The 19,151-nt window shown below is 37.5% G+C and overlaps 1 protein-coding gene across 9 annotated transcripts in view; it reads left to right on the forward strand.

The window, feature by feature from the left end:
• USP54 (ubiquitin specific peptidase 54) overlaps positions 1–19,151 on the forward strand; it is a 118,436-nt gene that overhangs the window by 72,486 nt on the left and 26,799 nt on the right. For 8 of the 9 annotated variants that reach the window (XM_003755095.4, XM_031956494.1, XM_031956497.1 and 5 more), the window contains 10 exons: positions 2,531–2,665; positions 3,518–3,631; positions 3,787–3,869; positions 4,274–4,379; positions 4,484–4,630; positions 6,364–6,513; positions 9,202–9,370; positions 11,480–11,650; positions 18,260–18,391; positions 18,565–18,942. In XM_003755095.4, the coding sequence (XP_003755143.2) occupies positions 2,531–2,665; positions 3,518–3,631; positions 3,787–3,869; positions 4,274–4,379; positions 4,484–4,630; positions 6,364–6,513; positions 9,202–9,370; positions 11,480–11,650; positions 18,260–18,391; positions 18,565–18,942 (1,585 nt within the window). The remainder of the gene's footprint in view (positions 1–2,530; positions 2,666–3,517; positions 3,632–3,786; positions 3,870–4,273; positions 4,380–4,483; positions 4,631–6,363; positions 6,514–9,201; positions 9,371–11,479; positions 11,651–18,259; positions 18,392–18,564; positions 18,943–19,151) is intronic. The other variant, XM_031956498.1, reaches the window with a different exon arrangement.

Below are 19,151 nucleotides of genomic sequence, written 5' to 3' on the forward strand. Positions count from 1 at the left end.
TATTTTATTTTTAACATGTTATAAAACTTGTCTATTGTCCACTTAAAGAAGCATGAATTTATTATTACTTAGGATTATCTTCTTCATTAACAACCAAGTATAAATGACCCCTCTTTGGCATGGAACTGAATGTTAGCCTTAACCACAGTATGATGAGTTCCCCAAAGCAAGCTGTTCAAATCTTTTTGATGTTGAAGCTACTTGTATTTCTTTCTTCCCCTTTCATCATAGTTCCAAAAGTATCAAAAAGACTGTATCAAAAGATTCTATAGGCAATTCATAAATTGCCCTCTGAAAGAAAGTTACTTTGGGCCTACCTTGATATGGACTAGGGACATCATGTTACCCAAATGTTCTGTTCCAAGAGAAAGAAGCAGCTAAGTTTTTCAAGATCTTACTCTTTATTTAAATGGTGATTAGGTTTTAAGGATGGAAATTACCTGGCAAAACAGGATACTTACTATCTAATAATGTTGAACAGTGTTTGGAAAAGCTATGGGGAAAATACATGTGTTAACTGTGGGAAGATATGACTGGAATGACTATTGCAGGATTTTTCTTCTACACCCTGAAGCCTATTAAATAACATAGAATTGCCATCCTTGCTACTATGTACTGCTTTTCCATATTATGAATCATTTATGAGGAAATAAGGACTGGTTACAAAGTGTTGTATGTATGTGAAGCAAGACTTTGCAGTTGTTAAGGAATCAGAATGAGTTATAGTAAAAAGAACACTCAAAATGAGGAGCCCTGTGTTTTAGGTCTATCTTGGACATTCATTAAATATGTGACCTTGGTAAAATCATAGGATGATAGAAACTTAGAGGGGAGCTTAAATCTCATTTAATTCACTCCCTATTTTAAAGTATGAATTTTCTCTACAGTATTTCCCAACTGGTGTTGCATCTACTCAAAAAGATACACAATAATAGGTAGCTTACTATCTCTTGGTTCCTTCCCTTCATTTCTAAGATAGTATTATTTGATAAAATTTTCTTTATTGAGTCAAAATCTGTTTGCTATTTGAGTTCTAGGTATATCATAGGAAGGCCTTTCTTGATACTTCCAGTTGAGTAGTATCCAAGTGTTCTTTACTTCTTGCAATTGCTTTTTAAATTGTTTATACATTTGTTTATACACCCACCCCTACTGGATGTAATAGAAGCTGTTTTTTTCCAAATGGAGAATAAAAAATATTTTTCCAAACACTTGCTAAGATAGTTTTCAATATACCCTTTCACAGAATCTTGTTAATTTTCTTTCTCTCCTCTCTCCTCCCCCACCCCCAAGGCAGCGAGCAATCCAGTATAGGTTAAACATATGCATTTCTACTAAACATATTTCTGTTTTTGTCATGCTGCACCACCAAAATCAAATCAAAAGGGGGAAAATGAGAAAGAAAAAAAAAACAAGTCAATATAACAACAAAGGTGAAAAGATTATGCTATGAAAGATAGCACTTTCCATCCCATGTCTATTGAAAATGTCTTGTCATTGTTGAAAAAGGCCAAGTTCATCATAATTGATCATCACATAATCTTCTTGTTGCTATGTACAATGTTCTGGTTCTACTCACTTCACTTAATATCAGTTCGTGTGTCTTTCCAGGTTTTTTTTAAATCAGCCTGCTCATCATTTCTTATAGAACAATAATATTCAATTATATACATATATCTTATTCAGCCATTCCCCAACTGATGGATACTCACTTTCCAGTTCCTTTACAATACAAAAAGGGCTTCTACAACATTTTTGCACATGTGGATCCTTTTTCCTTTTTTTTTTTTTTTTTTCCCCTGAAGCAGCTGGGGTTAAGTGACTTTCCCAGGGTCACACACAGTGTCGGAGGTCAGATTTGAACTCAGGTCCTCCTAATTTCAGGGCTGGTGCTCTCCAGAATGATCATTTCACAACTTCACCAACAATGCATTAGTGTCTCAGTTTTCTCATATCCCCTCCAACATTCATCATTATCTTTTCCTCTCATTTTAGCCAATCTAAGAGCTGTGAAGTAGCACACCTCAGAATTGTCTTAATTTGCATTTCTCTAATCAATTGTGATTTAGAGCATTTTTTCATAAGACTAGAAATGGCTTTAATTTCTTTGTCTGAAAATTGTCTGTTCATAGGGAAAGACTTGTGAAATATAAGCTTTTTGAAGGCAGAAATTTTGTCACTTTTGTCTTTGCATAGGTACAAGCACAGAGAGATAGAATGCTGGATTTGGGGACAGGGACACCTGGGTTAAAACCTCCCTTTAGACACTTACCAGGTGTGTGACCCTCATATAAGTCACTTATCAATGAACCTCAGTTTCCTGAAGTTATCCTGGATGGCATCACCTGCATGTAGACTAATGACATTCCTTTTTGTGTTCAGTTAGTCCCCTAATCTTTCTATGGTTGATTTTGACTTTTTATTGTAATACTAAATATATCACTGAAGTTTACTTTGAAGTAACAGAGCACTTGTGTAAAGATTTAACAAGAATTTTGTGCTTTTTGTACCTTCTACTTCTTCCTCACAGGGAATCTTCAACCAGTTTCAATGTAGCAGTGAGAAAGTCCTTCCTTCTGATACACTTCGCAGTGCTTTGGCAAAAACTTTTCAGGATGAGCAACGCTTCCAGCTGGGTATTATGGACGATGCTGCTGAATGTTTTGTGAGTATTTCCCTTTCTCTTTCTTTTGAAGCCTTTAGTATGATAACTGAGCCCCTACTCTTTAGGAATAACCTTAACTGTTAGAACTAGGAGTCTCTTCAATGGTTCAGAGCAATTTTCTTCTAGTTGTTATAGTGCTTGTTGACTCAGGCATATTAATTACTTCATGCTTTGTACCTTCTACTCTTGCTATAGTCTAAAGCTATAACTATAATCCTCATAGAAATCAGGGTTCCCATTAGAGTAAATAATGAGTGTTAGTCAGAAACAGATTGTCCAGAGACATGAATGTTTTGCATGCAAGTGGACCTCTGACTTAAGTATGATCTACTTTGGACAATCACATTGCTTATATTAGTAGGCAATAAGATTACTTTCAGAATTATTTCTTGACCTTAATTACATTTTTAAGTACATAAAAAGAAATTAGATCTGTTAGTTTTGAATAGTGACAGAATATCTTTTCCTCATATAATGAAATACCTAGAACTCCCTAAGGTGCCTTCTAGCTCCAAGATCTTAGGATTCTCTAAGTGATGTCTTTTCTCAGTGGTCAAAAGAAAGGTTGAGGGGCAGCTAGGTGGTGCAGTGCATAGAGCACCAGCCCTAAAGTCAGGAGGACCTGAGTTTAAATCTAGTCTCAGACATTTAACATTTCCTAGCTATGTGATCCTGGGCAAGTCACTTAATTCCAATTGCAAAAAAAAAGAAAAGAAAGAAAGAAAGGTTGAGAGGATCAATAGGAATGGGAGATATTCCTGCCACTCTCCAAGGCTTCATTTTTTCCATTCTTTTTTGTATGAGCTGCTTGGCTACTTTGCCAATTTTCCACTTTTATTCCCTCTGTGGTAGGAGAACCTTCTGATGAGGATTCACTTCCACATTGCAGATGAAACCAAAGAGGACATTTGCACTGCTGCTCACTGCATCTCTCACCAGAAGTTTGCAATGACTTTGTTTGAACAGGTAGGCTCTGTTTTTTGTTTTTTTGTTTTTTTTGTTTTTTTAATGTCCCAATCTTTCCAATAGTCTTTGGCCCAGAATATGAGGCGTCATATGTGAGGACTGTCATGATAAGGGCATCTGATGACTGTGGCTTATTTGTTTTCTTTCTGCCTTAGTGTGTATGTACTAGCTGTGGTGCCACTTCTGACCCATTGCCCTTTATCCAGATGGTACATTACATCTCTACCACTTCACTTTGGTGAGTCCTAGAGGTTTCATCTCATTGAGACTTTTGGGCTTTAATTTATGGTGGTGTAGATAATTTGAGTCCTTTTTGCTTAGGCAATTTCTGAATACCTAATGGATATTATGAAATATGGGGATTATTCAAAAATATTTAAAATAGCTGTTAGTCTTCTTTTCCCTCCTCCTCTCTTCTTTCTCAGGACCCATTTCTGTTGAATGAAGTGATAGAATAAGAATTCTTTGAATCTCCAGACCTTAGGGAGTTCATAGATGTAAGAAGCAGTTTTATATCCTTTGTCTAGTCCATGAGATATGAGAAGAAAGCAGAATATGTGAGTTAAGGCATTTGTGGAAAACTATTTCGTTTTAACTTTGGAAACTTACACCCTCCTCTCCTTTCAATTTATCACACTTAAGCAACCAGGCAATTTGTATGTTGGAGAGGCGAGAGAAGCCATCCCCAGGCATGTTTGGTGAATTGCTGCAAAAAGCCAGTACCATGGGTGATCTTCGGAACTGTCCCGTGAGTGAGGGAGAAAAGGGGGGAGAAGGGGCAGGCAAGGCAGCAGGACACAAATCATTAAAAGATATGGGGATCCAACCACGGTGACAATATCCATGTTTCAGAGTAACTGTGGAGAGAAGATCCGGATTCGCCGCGTACTAATGAATGCCCCACAGATTATTACCATTGGGCTTGTGTGGGACTCAGACCATTCTGACTTGGCAGAGGATGTCATCCACAGCCTGGGTACTTGCCTCAAATTGGGTGATGTGAGTCTCACTTCCTTTGAATATATTGATGTGAAATCCTGTGGGAAATATGAAAGCCTGGTATTGTTCTATGGTAGTTGAGATTGAACACAGAAGAGAGAATATCTTTGCCCACGAACTTTTACAACATAATATGCATAACAGTTAATACATTCAGGAGAATTACCTATATGTTAAATGAGGAAAAGTCCAGTATCTAATTTGAATAATTAGTGAAAAAAATCTTTGCTGAAGAAGTAGACCTTAAAGTATAGGAAAGATAGGAGGATGCAGCCTGGCTAATAAATACTTGTTGCTTAATGGATTTTTAAAAAATTACCCAGTACTGTGCTATTCCAGTTATGGGAGTTAATCTGAAGAAAGGACCAGAGAGGACCAGTGAACTTTATTGGAATGGTAATGTTGAAAGACAGAGAAGAGCAGGATGTGTGTGGAGTTTGTGTCCATTGAGGAGGATGGGAGCAAGTGGAAGTGGTCAGCAGTCTCTCAGTGGTAATATTCAGGGAAGCATATGAGGAAAAGACTATGGAAACAGGACTTTACTAGCACAGGACTGTACCAACCAAGTTGAATACAACTAAGCTATGGATACAACTTATATTCTCTACCAGTTAAAAGTAAGAATAAGGATTGAATGGATGGTTAAAAAACATTTATTAAGAACTTACTATGTACACAGCACTGGAGACACAAATAGAATTCTGCTCTCGAGGAGACAACGCCTCTAGGGGATTTCATCTGTGAGTCAGATGGTGAGGCTCAGTGATATGAAGGGTACAACAGCAAAATAGATACTGATGAAGTTTCTTTAGGGCTATTTACAGTGATAAAACTTCATTCTAATGTTATACGTGTGTGTGTGTGTGTGTGTGTGTGTGTGTGTGTGTGTGTATATAAATATATATATTATATATGTATATATATATGTGTGTGTGTGTATATATATATATATATAATATATATATATACACTATATTTTATAGTGTGTATGTGTATATATATATTTCCCCAAGAGTACCTAGCATGGTATTGGCCACTAAGGTACTTAGCAAATGTTGACTGGACTAACAGATAGGAGTTACTTGGGAGCTACTTTACATTGCCATACTCTCATTTGAAAGCTTGTAATTGTGGGACAGCTAATAGCAACTTAGAGATTGGGGAAATATTGACTTGAAAAGAAATAGATTGTTTTGCTAAATTGTTTGCTCATTTCCAGCTTTCCTGTATTCTGTTCTCATGCAAATAAATGGTCTCTCGAAGAGAAACCTCTTTTTTTTGGAAGATTCTTCTCAATCTCCTGTTGGCCTTAACCCTTCTATTTCCTTTCTTCCTTTCTTTACCTATCTTATTTTCCAATCATCTTTTCCCCTTTCTCTATTTTTTACTTTTTCAGATTCATTCCTAATGGAGAAACCTTTGCATTTCCCATATTCCTATTGTATTTTTTCCCTTTATTTTTTTCCCTGAGACACTTAATTGTCTCAGACAATTTGATTTGAACTCAGGCCTTCCCAACTTAAGGACTGGTGCTCTATCCACTGTGCCGCCTAGCTGCCCCTATTCCCATTATAGTTATCAAAATAATGCTCTTATTGGTCAAGGGAGAGAAAAGTTAGTATTGATAAATATTAAGAAATATTTATAAAACTGTTAAGACTGATGAGGAATACTCTGAGAGTGCTGTGTATATTATGACTCTTCCTCTTTTTTTGGTTTTTGTTTTTCTGCAGCTGTTTTTCAGAGTGACTGATGACCGAGCCAAGCAATCTGAACTGTATTTAGTGGGAATGATCTGTTATTATGGCAAACATTATTCTACTTTCTTTTTCCAAACAAAGATCCGCAAATGGATGTATTTTGACGATGCTCATGTAAAAGAGGTAGGAAAGTTCAAGTGGTTTGTGTGGAATATTATCATAATAAAACCTGACATATGTTTAGTACTTTATGGTTTGAAAAGCAGTTTATACATACATTATTTCATTTAAGCCACACACCAACTTTGTGAGATAAGTGTTGTTAATCCATTTTTTATAGATGGGGAAACCAAGGCACAAAGACATTAATTAGTTTTGCCAAGAATCACACAAATAGTTTTCAAATCCTACCTTCTAAAATCCTCTGACTTAAGAGGCATCCAGACTGGAAGCAGAGCCAGTGGTATGTGGGTTTTTCCTATTTTTCCTATGGTTTAGGTTCAGGAGCTGTTTATCAGAGTCTAAGGAGATAGGATGGTTAGATTTTCCTGTCAGCATGTTCCAGCTTGTCTCTTTTTCAGAGTATCTTGCTGTTTCAACAAGGTTTAGAATCATACATTTACGGGGCATACTTGGATTATTGCTCTTCATGTCTTTTTTTTTTTTTTTTTCCTGGTCTCCCCAGCTAGATTACAAGCTTTGTGAAATCAAAGACATTGTGTTTTATACTTTAGTATCTTTCCCTGCTTCTTTCCTCCTGCCGCTATCTGCCATGCCCATTGCTGAAATTTCTAATAGGTACTCTCCTGCCCTGTCTGGTTTTAACTCCATGAACAAGATGATCCCCAAATTAAACTCATCGCCTCCAGTTGTTGTTCAGTTGTGTCTGATTTTGACCCCATTTGGGTTTTGTTTTTCAAAGATACTAGATATTTCTGCAGCTGAATAGATGAAGAACAGAGGCAAACAGGGCTTAGGGTCACCCAGTTACTAAGTGTCTGAGGCCAGATTTGAACCCGAGGAAGATGAGTCTTTCTGACTTGAGGATTGAAACTTTATTTACGTAGTTGCCCAATTTAATCTCATCACCATGGGGCTAACTTGAGCTTTGATTAACAACACTTCCCTCAGCCTCCTCTCTGATTATAGGTCTAGAAGCTGAAGTACCAAACTTTTTCATTGCCTGCCTTTATAGAGGATAGAAACTGGACTTTCAGCTCAACTCATTTCACTCTCCATCTGCTATTCTACCTGGTTTCAGCTTCATGAAACAAGATGCCCCCAGTGTCCCCTTTCCCATGGCTATAATTGTTTTCCTGCCTCCCCCGATTAGATTATAAACTCATTAAGGGTAAGGACTGTTTTTTTCATTAATTGTAACTTTAGTGCTTAGCATAGTGTCTGGCACATAGTAAAGCATTTATTGAATTGGGTTAGATTGAAAACCAGCTGTTGGAATCCCAGGACTTAGAAGTTAGTTTACCATCAACATTTGAAAGCCATTGTAGAGCAATGGGGAAAAACCTTATTGGAGCCATATAGTATTCCCATTTGGGTTTGGGTCACAGAAATGTATTTTTAGATAAAAGGCCTTGGGAGTTTTATCTATAAGTTGAGTAGAGAACAGTGTTATAAATACAGGACCCATTACTGAGTGAAGCCTTGACTTGTTCTGGGCAGCATCAAATCCCCGTAGCAGTGGGCAACACAAAGCATCTTATTAGGTGATGGAGACTCTTTCAAATTTTGTATAGAGAACAGAGAAACATTTTGGAAACTATACCTTGAAGACCAGAGATTCCATAGCCATAGCAAACTAAATATCTAGTATGGTATGAACTGAACACATTGGATGAGATATTGCCTGAGAGGAGTGCTAATTATAATCATCATTAGAAGCAGTGTGATAAATGTATAGTTAAAATGAGTATATAAATAATAAATGGTGAGTGACTTGATTATTAGGGTGCTAAGAAATATGAATATTATCTTGATTTTCTTTACTTTTCCCCAGTATGTTTTGAAGAGCTCTATACCAAAACTAAATGAGGAACATTTCTCTACCAAAGGGGAATAAGATGGGGGAGGGAATAAACATATATAGTACCTTTCTCTATGCCAGGCACTATTCTAAACACTTTACAGATATCTCATCCTTGCTAGAAACATAACTGGCTTGGTTTTCAGAACAAGGTTGATTTGGGAAAGGTGTTGGGTTATTGTCTCTATTATTTCTAGTCAGTCTTTAGAACTAGGAGTATAGCTGACTCTTAGTACATTGTTTTGATTGAATGGTGCAATCATCTTTTCTGAGCTTAGTTTTGAATTAGTTTTAAAATATAATTGTAACTAGCTCTTGGCCAGAAATGAAATGTGTTTGTTTAGCGAGAGCTAGCAAATGCATATTTGCCTAAAATCTTGCAGATCAAATCTAGAGGGCTCTAAATTTAAAAAGACATGGGAAGGAATGAAATGCTCATGTTTATGTGTACTAAGCTGGATCCCATACAAAATACAGGAAACCTGGAAAGATAGCAAGCAGCAGGAGCTATCTCTGTCACTCTCTGTGACTTTGGAGAAGACTTCTCTGGATTCCAGTTTTGTTATCTGTTGCAGTAGATGGGCTCTGAGGTCCATTCCAGCTCTCAGCTTGTGATCCTATGAGACCTAGTCTTGGTTTCTGAAGGCCAGTTTCAAGGGATGGCTTGAGCAAGCCACTTCTCTCTGGCCCTCAAGTTTATTTGTCTATAAAATGAAGTTAGAGAAGATAATTTCTCAAATCTCTGTAGAGTTGAATATGCTTTGATTCTGTAAGTACTTTGAACTACAGAGATGAGTGAATTCTTACTCTTCTAATTGTTTCTGCTTCAGATTGGGCCCAAGTGGAAAGATGTGGTAACCAAATGTATCAAGGGACATTATCAGCCTTTGCTGTTGCTCTATGCTGATCCACGAGGTACCCCGGTATCTACCCAGGATTTGCCCCCTCAGGTGGAGCCCCAGTCATACAGTAGGACATGCTATGATAGTGAAGATTCAGGTAAGCAACGGCAATCTTGTTCTTTCTTATGATTTTTGGACACGTCCATTGAATATTCAAATGACCATCCAAACTTTTTAGCATGTGGACTGCATGAATTGAAAGGATGCTCTGTGGGGTTTGCTGCATGGCAGCCTCTCAATCAGTTTCAGGTTTGGTATCACATGATAGTCCTAGCCAAATGACCAAGACCTTCCTGGAGAGTCTTGTGTTAAACTAGTTTCTCGTTTGACACAGACCTAGACTGTCATGCTAGATCCCAAAGCAGAAAGGAATTTTTAAATAAAATTAATTAAGAAGCTTGAAATCGAAATTGAATTGAAAATTGAGATTGAAAAAGAATGCAAGCAATAAAATCCTACTGGTTAAATCTAAAATATGGAGGCATCAGTACCTAACACAGTAATATTGTTGTAGAAAACTAACTTTCCATCATTAGTCCCATCCAAGGAGCTGTGTCTGAAAAAGACCAGTGTGATTAGTAAGGAGGAAATAATTTGTTTGAACAGATAAAATGTGGTATTGTTGCTAGCAGTGAAGGATTTTTGTTTACAAGATCCAGATATAGTATAGACAGATCCTACTCCATAAATGAATGGTATTCCAGAAATTTATACAATTCAGGTAAATTTGAAAAAGTACATGTCTGACTTTTATTTCAGAGAGGAGGAAAAGATTATTCTCCCCCATCCTAACCCTAGGCTAGCCTTGGTCAAAATTTTGAAATAGGTTCACTGTAATCTTTTCAGCTCTCTTTCTACATTCCTATCTCCTCTAATAATAACACCCTCTTCTCTGAGAATCTCTTGAGAATCATTAAGCTCCTGTAGTGCTAGGAACTGGGAGTACAAAGTAAAGCCAAAGAGTATGTTCTCAGGGACCTCACAGGCTAATGGAAGGAAACATGCTAACCACATACAGACAAGATGAGTATATTATAAACTGGAGATCATCAACAGTGTCTTCAAGTTCCCCTTAATCTGTAGCTTTAAAAACTAGCTGCTACAAGATAACTCTATAAATGTGTACATATATTGCATTTAACATATATTTTAACATATTTAACATGTATGGGACTCCTGCCATCTAAGGGAGGGGGTGGGGAGAAGGAAGGGAAAATCTGAAACACAAGGTTTTGCAAGTGTCAGTGTTGAAAAATTACCTATGCATATATGTTTTTGTAAATAAAAAAAATCCAAAAAACCCCAAAACAAACAAAAAAACAAAAACAAAACTAGCTGCTAGTGCTCTAGATGATGCAGTGGATAAAACACCCTACCTGGAGTCAGGAAGACCTGACTTCAAATCCACTCTCAGAAATTTACTAACCGTGTGACCCTGGAAAATTTTTTCTCACCAGTTTCCTCACCAAAATAGGGATAACAAAAACAACATACCTCCCAAGATTATTGTAAAGATCAAATGATAATTTTCAAAAGGTAATTGTAAAGTAATTAGCCCAATGCCTATCGCAGAATAAGTGCTATATAAATGCTAATTATGATTACTATTATTATTAGTCCATGGTTCAAAAATTCCCCTATCTTCCTATTCTACAACCTCTAGACTTCCTACTCAAAACTTCATTTATTTTTCTAATGCAGTCTTCTTAGGTGTTAGGGGCAAATTACTCTAATTGAATTAATTCATATTCCTGTATAAATAATTCATCTGATTTTCAGGTATGCTTCCTGAAACAAATTATAAGAATACTTGTTAACGTACATAAATCTCTTAATTTCTAGAATGTCAATCAGTATAATTTCACTTTAGAAAGTAAAATTTTTTTTTTTAAAAATTGTGCAGGAAGATTTTGGAAGCAGGAAAACAATTATTTTTAGTTTTTAAAAATTGCCCTTCTTTTCACAGGGAATTTCCTTTTTCTACTTCTGAACCCATACATTTTCCAAATGCTCTGGGGGTTTTCACAAATTAAAGCTGGGGTTTCACAGGCTTTTTGTTTAAAGGGATCCTCTATTAGTTAGGGTCTGCATGTAACCTTATAGTCCTTTGTCTTGGGAGTCTTTGACTTTAGTTATCAGGACCTCCAGTGACATTTCTGTCTCATTCTTCTTTGTGTCCTGCTTGCGTATCCCTTCCTTTTTTCAGGGAGAGAGCCTTCCATCTCCAGTGATACCCGGACAGATTCATCAACAGACAGCTATCCCTGCAAACACTCCCATCATGAGTCTGTGGTCAGTCACTTCTCATCTGATTCCCAGGGGACAGTTATCTATAATGTGGAGAATGACTCTCTGTCTCAGAGCAGTCGGGACACAGGTAGGAAGCTTGGGGAAGCGGGGGAAAGGCGGATAAAGGAAGAGCTTCATCTGGTTCAGCATAACAGTCATTAGCATCCCAGATGCCCAGTCTGGGTGGGAGCCTTGAAATCACTGAGTGAAACTCCTCCTGAAGAAACCTAAATGACGCCTTTACCTAAGAAAGAGGATTGAGGAGCTCAGGAGATTGAGTGTGGGTATGAAAGGGTCCTGAAGTAACCATGGGAGAAAGAGTTCCCTTACACAGACCTGTTTAGGCAGCGATCATTGAAAGCCATTGGACATGAAGGTTGTTGCTGTCCTTCAGACTCTTGGCTCTGCCCTTTTGGGGCCCTGATCTGTGTGTGCATGCCCATGGTTCTGTTTGTACATCGAACTTGATATTTCTACATGAAGATGCCCTGAGAGAAAGGACTGTGGGGGAAGAGAACCAAATCTATGGACAGAGGGGAGACCTGTCCATTTGTCTTCTATTCTTCTTAAATCATAGAGATGAATAGATGACCTCTAATTAGATTATTCATTTTTGTGAATACTCCCTATCCTCTACTCTTGGAACATATAAGAAAACCCCTCACTCTGCTTAGAGCGGCCATCCAACAGTAACTCTCTCCATTTGTCTCAGCATCACAGAGAAATAATCCTCCTTCTTGGTAAGGCTAATCCCTCTACCCAGTCCCTTCATTTCTCTGCCTTCTCCAGGACTTTACAAGAGCAATCATGTCCTTGTCCTCATGTAACTTATCCCTCACTACTGGTTCTGTCCTCTCTGCCTATAAATGTGATCATGTTTCCCCATTTCTCGGAATTCTAGCCCTTAACTTTTTTTTTTTTTTTGTAACCATCCAGCTATTGTCCTATTCTTGTTCAGCTTCTTGAAATAGCTGCCTACACTTGATGGCTCTTCTTCCTCATTATCCACTTTCTCTTCAAAATTCAGTCATTTCAGTCTGAAAACCCTTGGGGGTTTTCTTGGCAAAGATGCTGGTGTAGTTTGTAATTTTCTGTAGCTTATTTTTTTCTTTTTTTTATTGAAGTTATGTATTTTCAAAACATAGTGATCCTTGAAAAACCTTGTGTGCCAATTTTCTCCTCCCTTTCCCTCACCCTCTTCCCTAGATGGTGTGTGTAATTCAATGTATGTTAGACATGGTAAAAAATATATGTTAAATCCAAAATAGGATACATATTTATACAATTATCTTACTGCATAACAAAAATCAGATCAAAAAAATTAGAAAGAAAACATTGAGCAAACCACAACAAAAAGAGTGAAGTACTATGTTGTAATCCATCCTTAGTACCCACAGTCTTTTCTGGGTGTAGATGGCTCTCATCGTCACAAAATCATTGGAACAGGCCTGAATCATCTTATTGTTGAAAAGCAGCTCATTTTTCAGATGAGAAACTGAGGCAAACAGGATGAAATGACCTACCTCAGGTCACCCAGTTACTATGTGTCTAAGACCAAATTTAAATTTAGGAAACTGAATCCCAGGCCTAGTGCCCCCTCCACTTTGTTGTCTAGCTGTCACATGTTCACTTTAATGATTTGCAAATTAGACTTCCATTTCTGCCACTCTACTTTTTAAAAAGGAATTTAATAAATTCAGTGACTTTTGCTTTCAGTTCTCATTCTATCTTATCCTATCATATCTTATCATAGCTGTTGATACTGTTGATCATCCTGTCCAGTGGTAGATTTCTCCTTCCTTAGCTTCAGAGACACTGTTCTCTTGTGGTTTTCCTGCTTCTCCAACTTCTTGGGGTTTGCTCCTCATCTTCTGACTACTTCTTGGGGATGGGCCTGCCTCTCGTTGACCCTTTCTTCTTTCTTTTTGCTACCTATTGGGAATTTTTACTTCCATAGCTTCACCTGCCACTCCTGGGCCAGTGACTCCAAAGTTTTTATTTCCATTCCTGAATTAGCTCTTTTCTTAACTTGAGACCCACATTTCAACTCCCTGCAAGACCTTATACCTAGATGTCTTATCAACACTTCAAACACATCCAAAACATCATTTTTTAATCTTTTTTTAAACCTGTGGCAAAATCATTTGAGTCATTCCTCATCTTCATAGTTTGTATCACGCTTTTCTCTCTTTTGTCCCATTAGAATTATTACCTGGTCTCTTCCTGGTGCTAATCTAGTCCTCAATACCACTTGCCTCAGTAACTGTAGCATCCTCCTAATGTCTCCCTGCCTCTAATCCCTTCTCTCTCTAATGACAATTTCTGCCAGAATAATCTTTCTTACACAAAAATATGACTGTGTTTACTTTCTGCTCAAAAATCTTCAGTGGCTCCTTATTTTAACAATCCAGTAACATTAAAATTTCTCTGCTTGGCTTAAGCTTTTCTACTTTTCTAGTTCTGTCTTTTGTCACTCCCCTCTACACTTTAACCAAATTGGATCTTTCCTCTTTTCTCCCTAAACACACACTGTGCTTTCCTTCTTCTTAACTTTTGCACATGTTGTTCCCTCTGTCTATAATGGTGTCGTATTTTTTCTTGTCGTATTTTTTCCCTTTTTTGCTTATTAAATTTCTACCTCTCTCTTAAAGACTAACTCAAGTGCTTCTTCCCCCAGAAAATCTTCTCTGAGTCTCCTAATTGGCAATATGTGTCTTCAGATCTCACATGCCATTTTGTTTTGTAGTTCTTCAGCGTATTTTTCATATAATATGGTGAGTTACATGTTTTGGTATTTGATTCCTTTACTAGATCATAGGTTTCCCATGAGCTAGGACTTTGCCTTATCTAAACTTTCTTTTTCTTCCAGTACCAACCAATGTGCTTTGTACAAATGTAGTCACTAAAATATTAGACTTGATGGTATGGGTGAGGATTGAGCTAGTACCCAAGTTATTCAGGAGGAATCAATATTGATAAGGACACAAAAATAACTGGTGATTGCAGGGAAAAGTAAGGTATAGAAGCAATGTCCTTGTTCCCAGCAACATATTTACTGAACCTACATTTTTATATGGAACTTTTGTGAGCTGAGTAGCTTTTATAATGTGTCAGGCTCTGACAGCATAAAATTAACTTGTTACGTGAGGTCTTAAGGTAGCACAGCTAATTTCATCAGAGCACTATTGTTAGTGTTGACATTAGTTTCAGTACATGAGAGATTCATATTGTTCACTGAATCCTCATAAGGGAGAAGTTTTCTCACTCCATTTTTTCTAACTTGATCTATCCTCCTGCCCTCAGATTAGTACTCAGAATAAAGTAAGAAGAATTGTCAGAGTAAGCAGCAAGATGGACTATCGAACATTTGATTAAAGGAATGTCACTGCCTCATCTTGAGTTCTTATAACCAATTGTGCATATATGATTTTTTTACAAGTTCCTATTTGTGAATATAGATTTCTGTATTGAGCTCCCATTCAGGAAATCTGAGCACTTTCTGTGATAACAACAGCATCCCAGTTAGGTGGTACATTCTTTCTAAGCCTAACTTCCAGTTAAATGCTCATTGTTTGCCTCTGAATACATCTGGTTGATTCAGCTTTGGTTTCCAGATGATCATTGTAGAGTGGATGCTCTCAGACACACCAGGATGTATTTGATCTTGCAATCTCTGCCTTTCTGTCTTTGAACACTGACCATTATCTATCAAAGAAAGTTATATATCTCCTCATGCAGCAGACAAGTTTCAGGACACTTTACACAAACATTATCCTTGTCTTTGAGGAGTATATATTGTACTTTAAAATGGTTGGCAATCAGGTGGAGCCACAATGACAGGGAAGAAGACAGGAAGTTGCCTGAACTCTCCCCAGTTTCCCTCAAAACAACTTTAAATCACGCTTCAAAATGAATTCTGGAGGAACAGAATCTACAAAAAGTTAAAATGGTTTTCTATCCCAAGATAATTTAGAACTGCAGGAAAGATATGTCTTGCTTGAATAAAAAAAAGGAACGCAGTACTGCACAGACAATGTTTGGACAAGCTGGTAAGAGTTCCCTAGTCCCATCATAGATCAGGAGCTGAGGCCCAGCAGCACAGCAGGCCAGCAATAAGTGCAGGAGGCTAATGGTCAGGCTCAGAGCCCCATGTACAACTAACGAGTCTAGGCCAGGCAACCCAAGTGCAACTGCAAACTGCCAGTCCCCAGAGTCAGGCACAGATGTTCCTCCTTCCTCCCTACTCTCACAAGAACCTTGAAACAATGTTCCTGGGACCTCAAGAAGACAACTTCAAAAGTCACAAAATAGATTGTAAAATGAACAAAAAAAAAATCCCTGACCATAGAAAGCTACCATGGCGACAAAGAATATCAAAACACAAACTCATAAGAGAACATCAGTGTCAAAATGCTCACATGTGTGCCCTCAAAGAGAAACATAAATTGGTTTCAGGCCCAAAAAGTCCTCTTGGAAAAGTTCCAAAAGGATTTTGAAGATCAAATAAGAAAGGAAAAAGAAAAAATGGGAAAAGAAATGAGAGTTATGTAAGAGAATCATGAGGAAAAAAAATCAGTAGTCTAGAAAAAGAAAACTCCTTAAAAAGTAAAATTGGCCAAATGGAAAAATAGTTACAAAAATTCACTGAAGAAAACAGCATCTTACAAAGCAGAATTGGCCAGATAGAAAAGGAGGCACAAAAGCTAAGTGATAAATGTAATTCATTAAAAATTAGAATTGGACAAGTTGAATCTAATGATTCTATGAGACATTAAAAGTCAAACAAAATCAAAAGAATGTGAAAAAATAGAAGAAAATGTAAACTGCCTAATCGGACAAACAACTGACCTGGAAAATACATCCAGGAGAGATAATTTAAGAATTATTAGACTACCTAAGGGTCTAGATATATTTAAAGAAATTGTCGAGGAAAACTTCCCTAATATCTTAGAACCAGAGGGTAAAATAGTAATTGAAAAGCTCCCAGGAATATTATAGCCAAATTTCAGAACTCTTAGATCAAAGGAAACAAATGCTGCAAGCAGTAAGAAAGGAATGGATTATAACCAAGAATCACCTTCCCACAAAACTGAGCATAATTTTTTTAGGGGGGAGGAGGGAGATAGATATTTACTGTAATAGGGGACTTTCAAATATTCCTGTTAAAAAGACTAGTGTTGAATAAAATGGGGGACAATTATGTGACAATAAGGGTGGGACCAGCTTTGGAGTCAAGAAGTGAGTTTGAGTCCTATTTCTGACACATGGCCTTTGTGATTATGGGCAAGTAGCTTAACTTTAGTGCTGCTCATCTACTCTCTAACACTATTAAATTAAAAAATATATTTGTCAGTATGCCTTGGTGGAGAGTTTTCCTTCCTCATTCCCCAAAAATTCCAAACTTTTTTTCTAAAAAGGAAGATATTTGTAATGAATATTGGTATAGGTTAAAAAACAAAAAATTTTAAAACATTTCATTCAGTTAGTGAAAAAAGGTTTAGTTCTTCTCTTTATCTCTTCTTCCTCTGTCTTTCTCACCCTCTCTATTGCCACATCTGTTCTTTATGTTTCTCCATTTTCTCTTATATCTAATTGCTAAGTACAGTGTGACTTGTCTGCAATCAGTGACCTTAGGGTAGAATGTTATGTACATGTGTGATACTATTCCCTTTGGATTGTTATCTTCAGGAAAATACACAAAGATCTAGGTAATGGTAGAGATTGGGCCACTGGTGTTTACTGAATTAGGCCAGGTTTTCACTTCAGGCTACATGTGCTGAAGGCTTTGTGGATTTATGAAGTGGTCTTCCTTTTGTCTTTCTTTCCTACGATAAGAAATCCCCATACAATTCAAATGTTGCATGAATGCTAAAAGTTTAATGCCAGGGCATAAAGATCCTTTACTAATACTATGTCCATAGGTAAAAGTTGTAGCACTTTGAGCAACATTGTATCTAACGTTTAGTTTGCATCTAATCTTTAGAAGTGATGAGCAAAACTGTGGCTGATTTAGAGTATGAAGATAAACCAGCAAAATTAGAGAACTCTCAATCCCAATGTGTTATCAAGCAGAAGGAAAGGGAATGGAATAAGCATTTATTAGACATCAACTGTGTGCCCAAGCACTGTGCTAATTTCTTTACAATATTGTCTCATTTTGATCTTGTGATGAAGAGAGAGCTATGTGCATCCAGAAAGGGGACTGTAGGAATTGAATGTGGATCACAACAACATTTCTTACTCATTTTTTCCTTTTTGATTGGATTTTTCTTATGCAGGAAGTTAATTATATATATGTTTACATATATTGGATTTAACATATATTTTAACATGTATAACATATATTGGATTACTTGCCATGTGGGGCAGGGGCTAAAGGGAAGAAGGGGAAAATCTGAAACACAGAGTTTTGCAGGGGCCAATGTTGACAAATTATCCATCCATGTGTTTTGGAAATAAAAAGCTTTAATTAAAAAAGTAAAAAAAAAAATTGTCTCATTTGATCTTACATAGAAGTAAGATGATGATGAATTAGGATGCTGAAATTGGGCACTGCAGACATACTGCTTTAAATGACGCCATTAAGGGTCTCAAAATAGGCAGGGGTGGGATTCAGTCAGGTAAGTCTTGTTTTCAAGAAGACCGTGGGAGGAGTTGCATGTTTCTGCTCTCTCCCTCACATTCCCTGTTCTTTCAGGACATCTGACTGACAGTGAATGTAACCAGAAGCACATAGCCAAAAAGGGTTCATTGACAGAACGTAAGAGGAACTCTAGTCGGACTAGGAGGAGAGCCGATGAGCCCCAGTCCTCTGGATACCACAGTGAAGGTCAGTCATGGCCCTTATTTCCTTGTTGCCCATCCCTGTCACTTTTTGAGCTGATGCATTCTGTCCCTTCTTGTTCACCGCACTCATGTACATATAGAGTTAAAGGCATATTTATGTTAATTTGTACTAGTGTAACATGAGGGTCTCTGTGATGGTTTATCTGTGGATTTTAGGAGAAACACTAAAGGAAAAGCAAGCCCCCAGGAGTGCCCCTAAGCCATCCAGCAGCACCAGTAGACTAAAAGATTTTAAAGAAACGGTCAGCAACATCATCCATAGCAGACCATCTCTGACTTCACAAATCAATCAAGGATCTCCCTGTGTGGGGAAAGGAGACCAAGTTGAAAAACGTCCCCCTCGGAGCCTGCCCTTGCACTGTCAAGACTGGGAAGGAGAGAGCACCAGCAGTGAATCTAAATCCAGTTCATCTAGCAAATACCGTCCAACTTGGAGACCTAAGCGTGAGTCTCTGAATATTGACAGCATTTTCAGTAAGGACAAAAGAAAGCATTGTGGCTATACTCAGCTCAGTCCATTCTCTGAGGACCCAGGTAAGGGGATAGTGGGAGAGGAACAAAGTTGACCTAGTGTAACCACATGTGTAGAAACTTTATGTTTTCTAAAGGGTTTACCAAGCCAGTGAAGAAACTATATTAAATGTCTACTATGCATCAAGCACTATGCAGTACACTGGTAGGGGTATAAAGAAAAGTGAAAATAATCCTTGCCTTCAGGAAGCTCACACTTTAATGGAGGAGAC

The sequence above is a fragment of the Sarcophilus harrisii genome, chromosome 2, assembly GCF_902635505.1.
Source record: "Sarcophilus harrisii chromosome 2, mSarHar1.11, whole genome shotgun sequence".
NCBI lineage: Eukaryota > Metazoa > Chordata > Mammalia > Dasyuromorphia > Dasyuridae > Sarcophilus > Sarcophilus harrisii.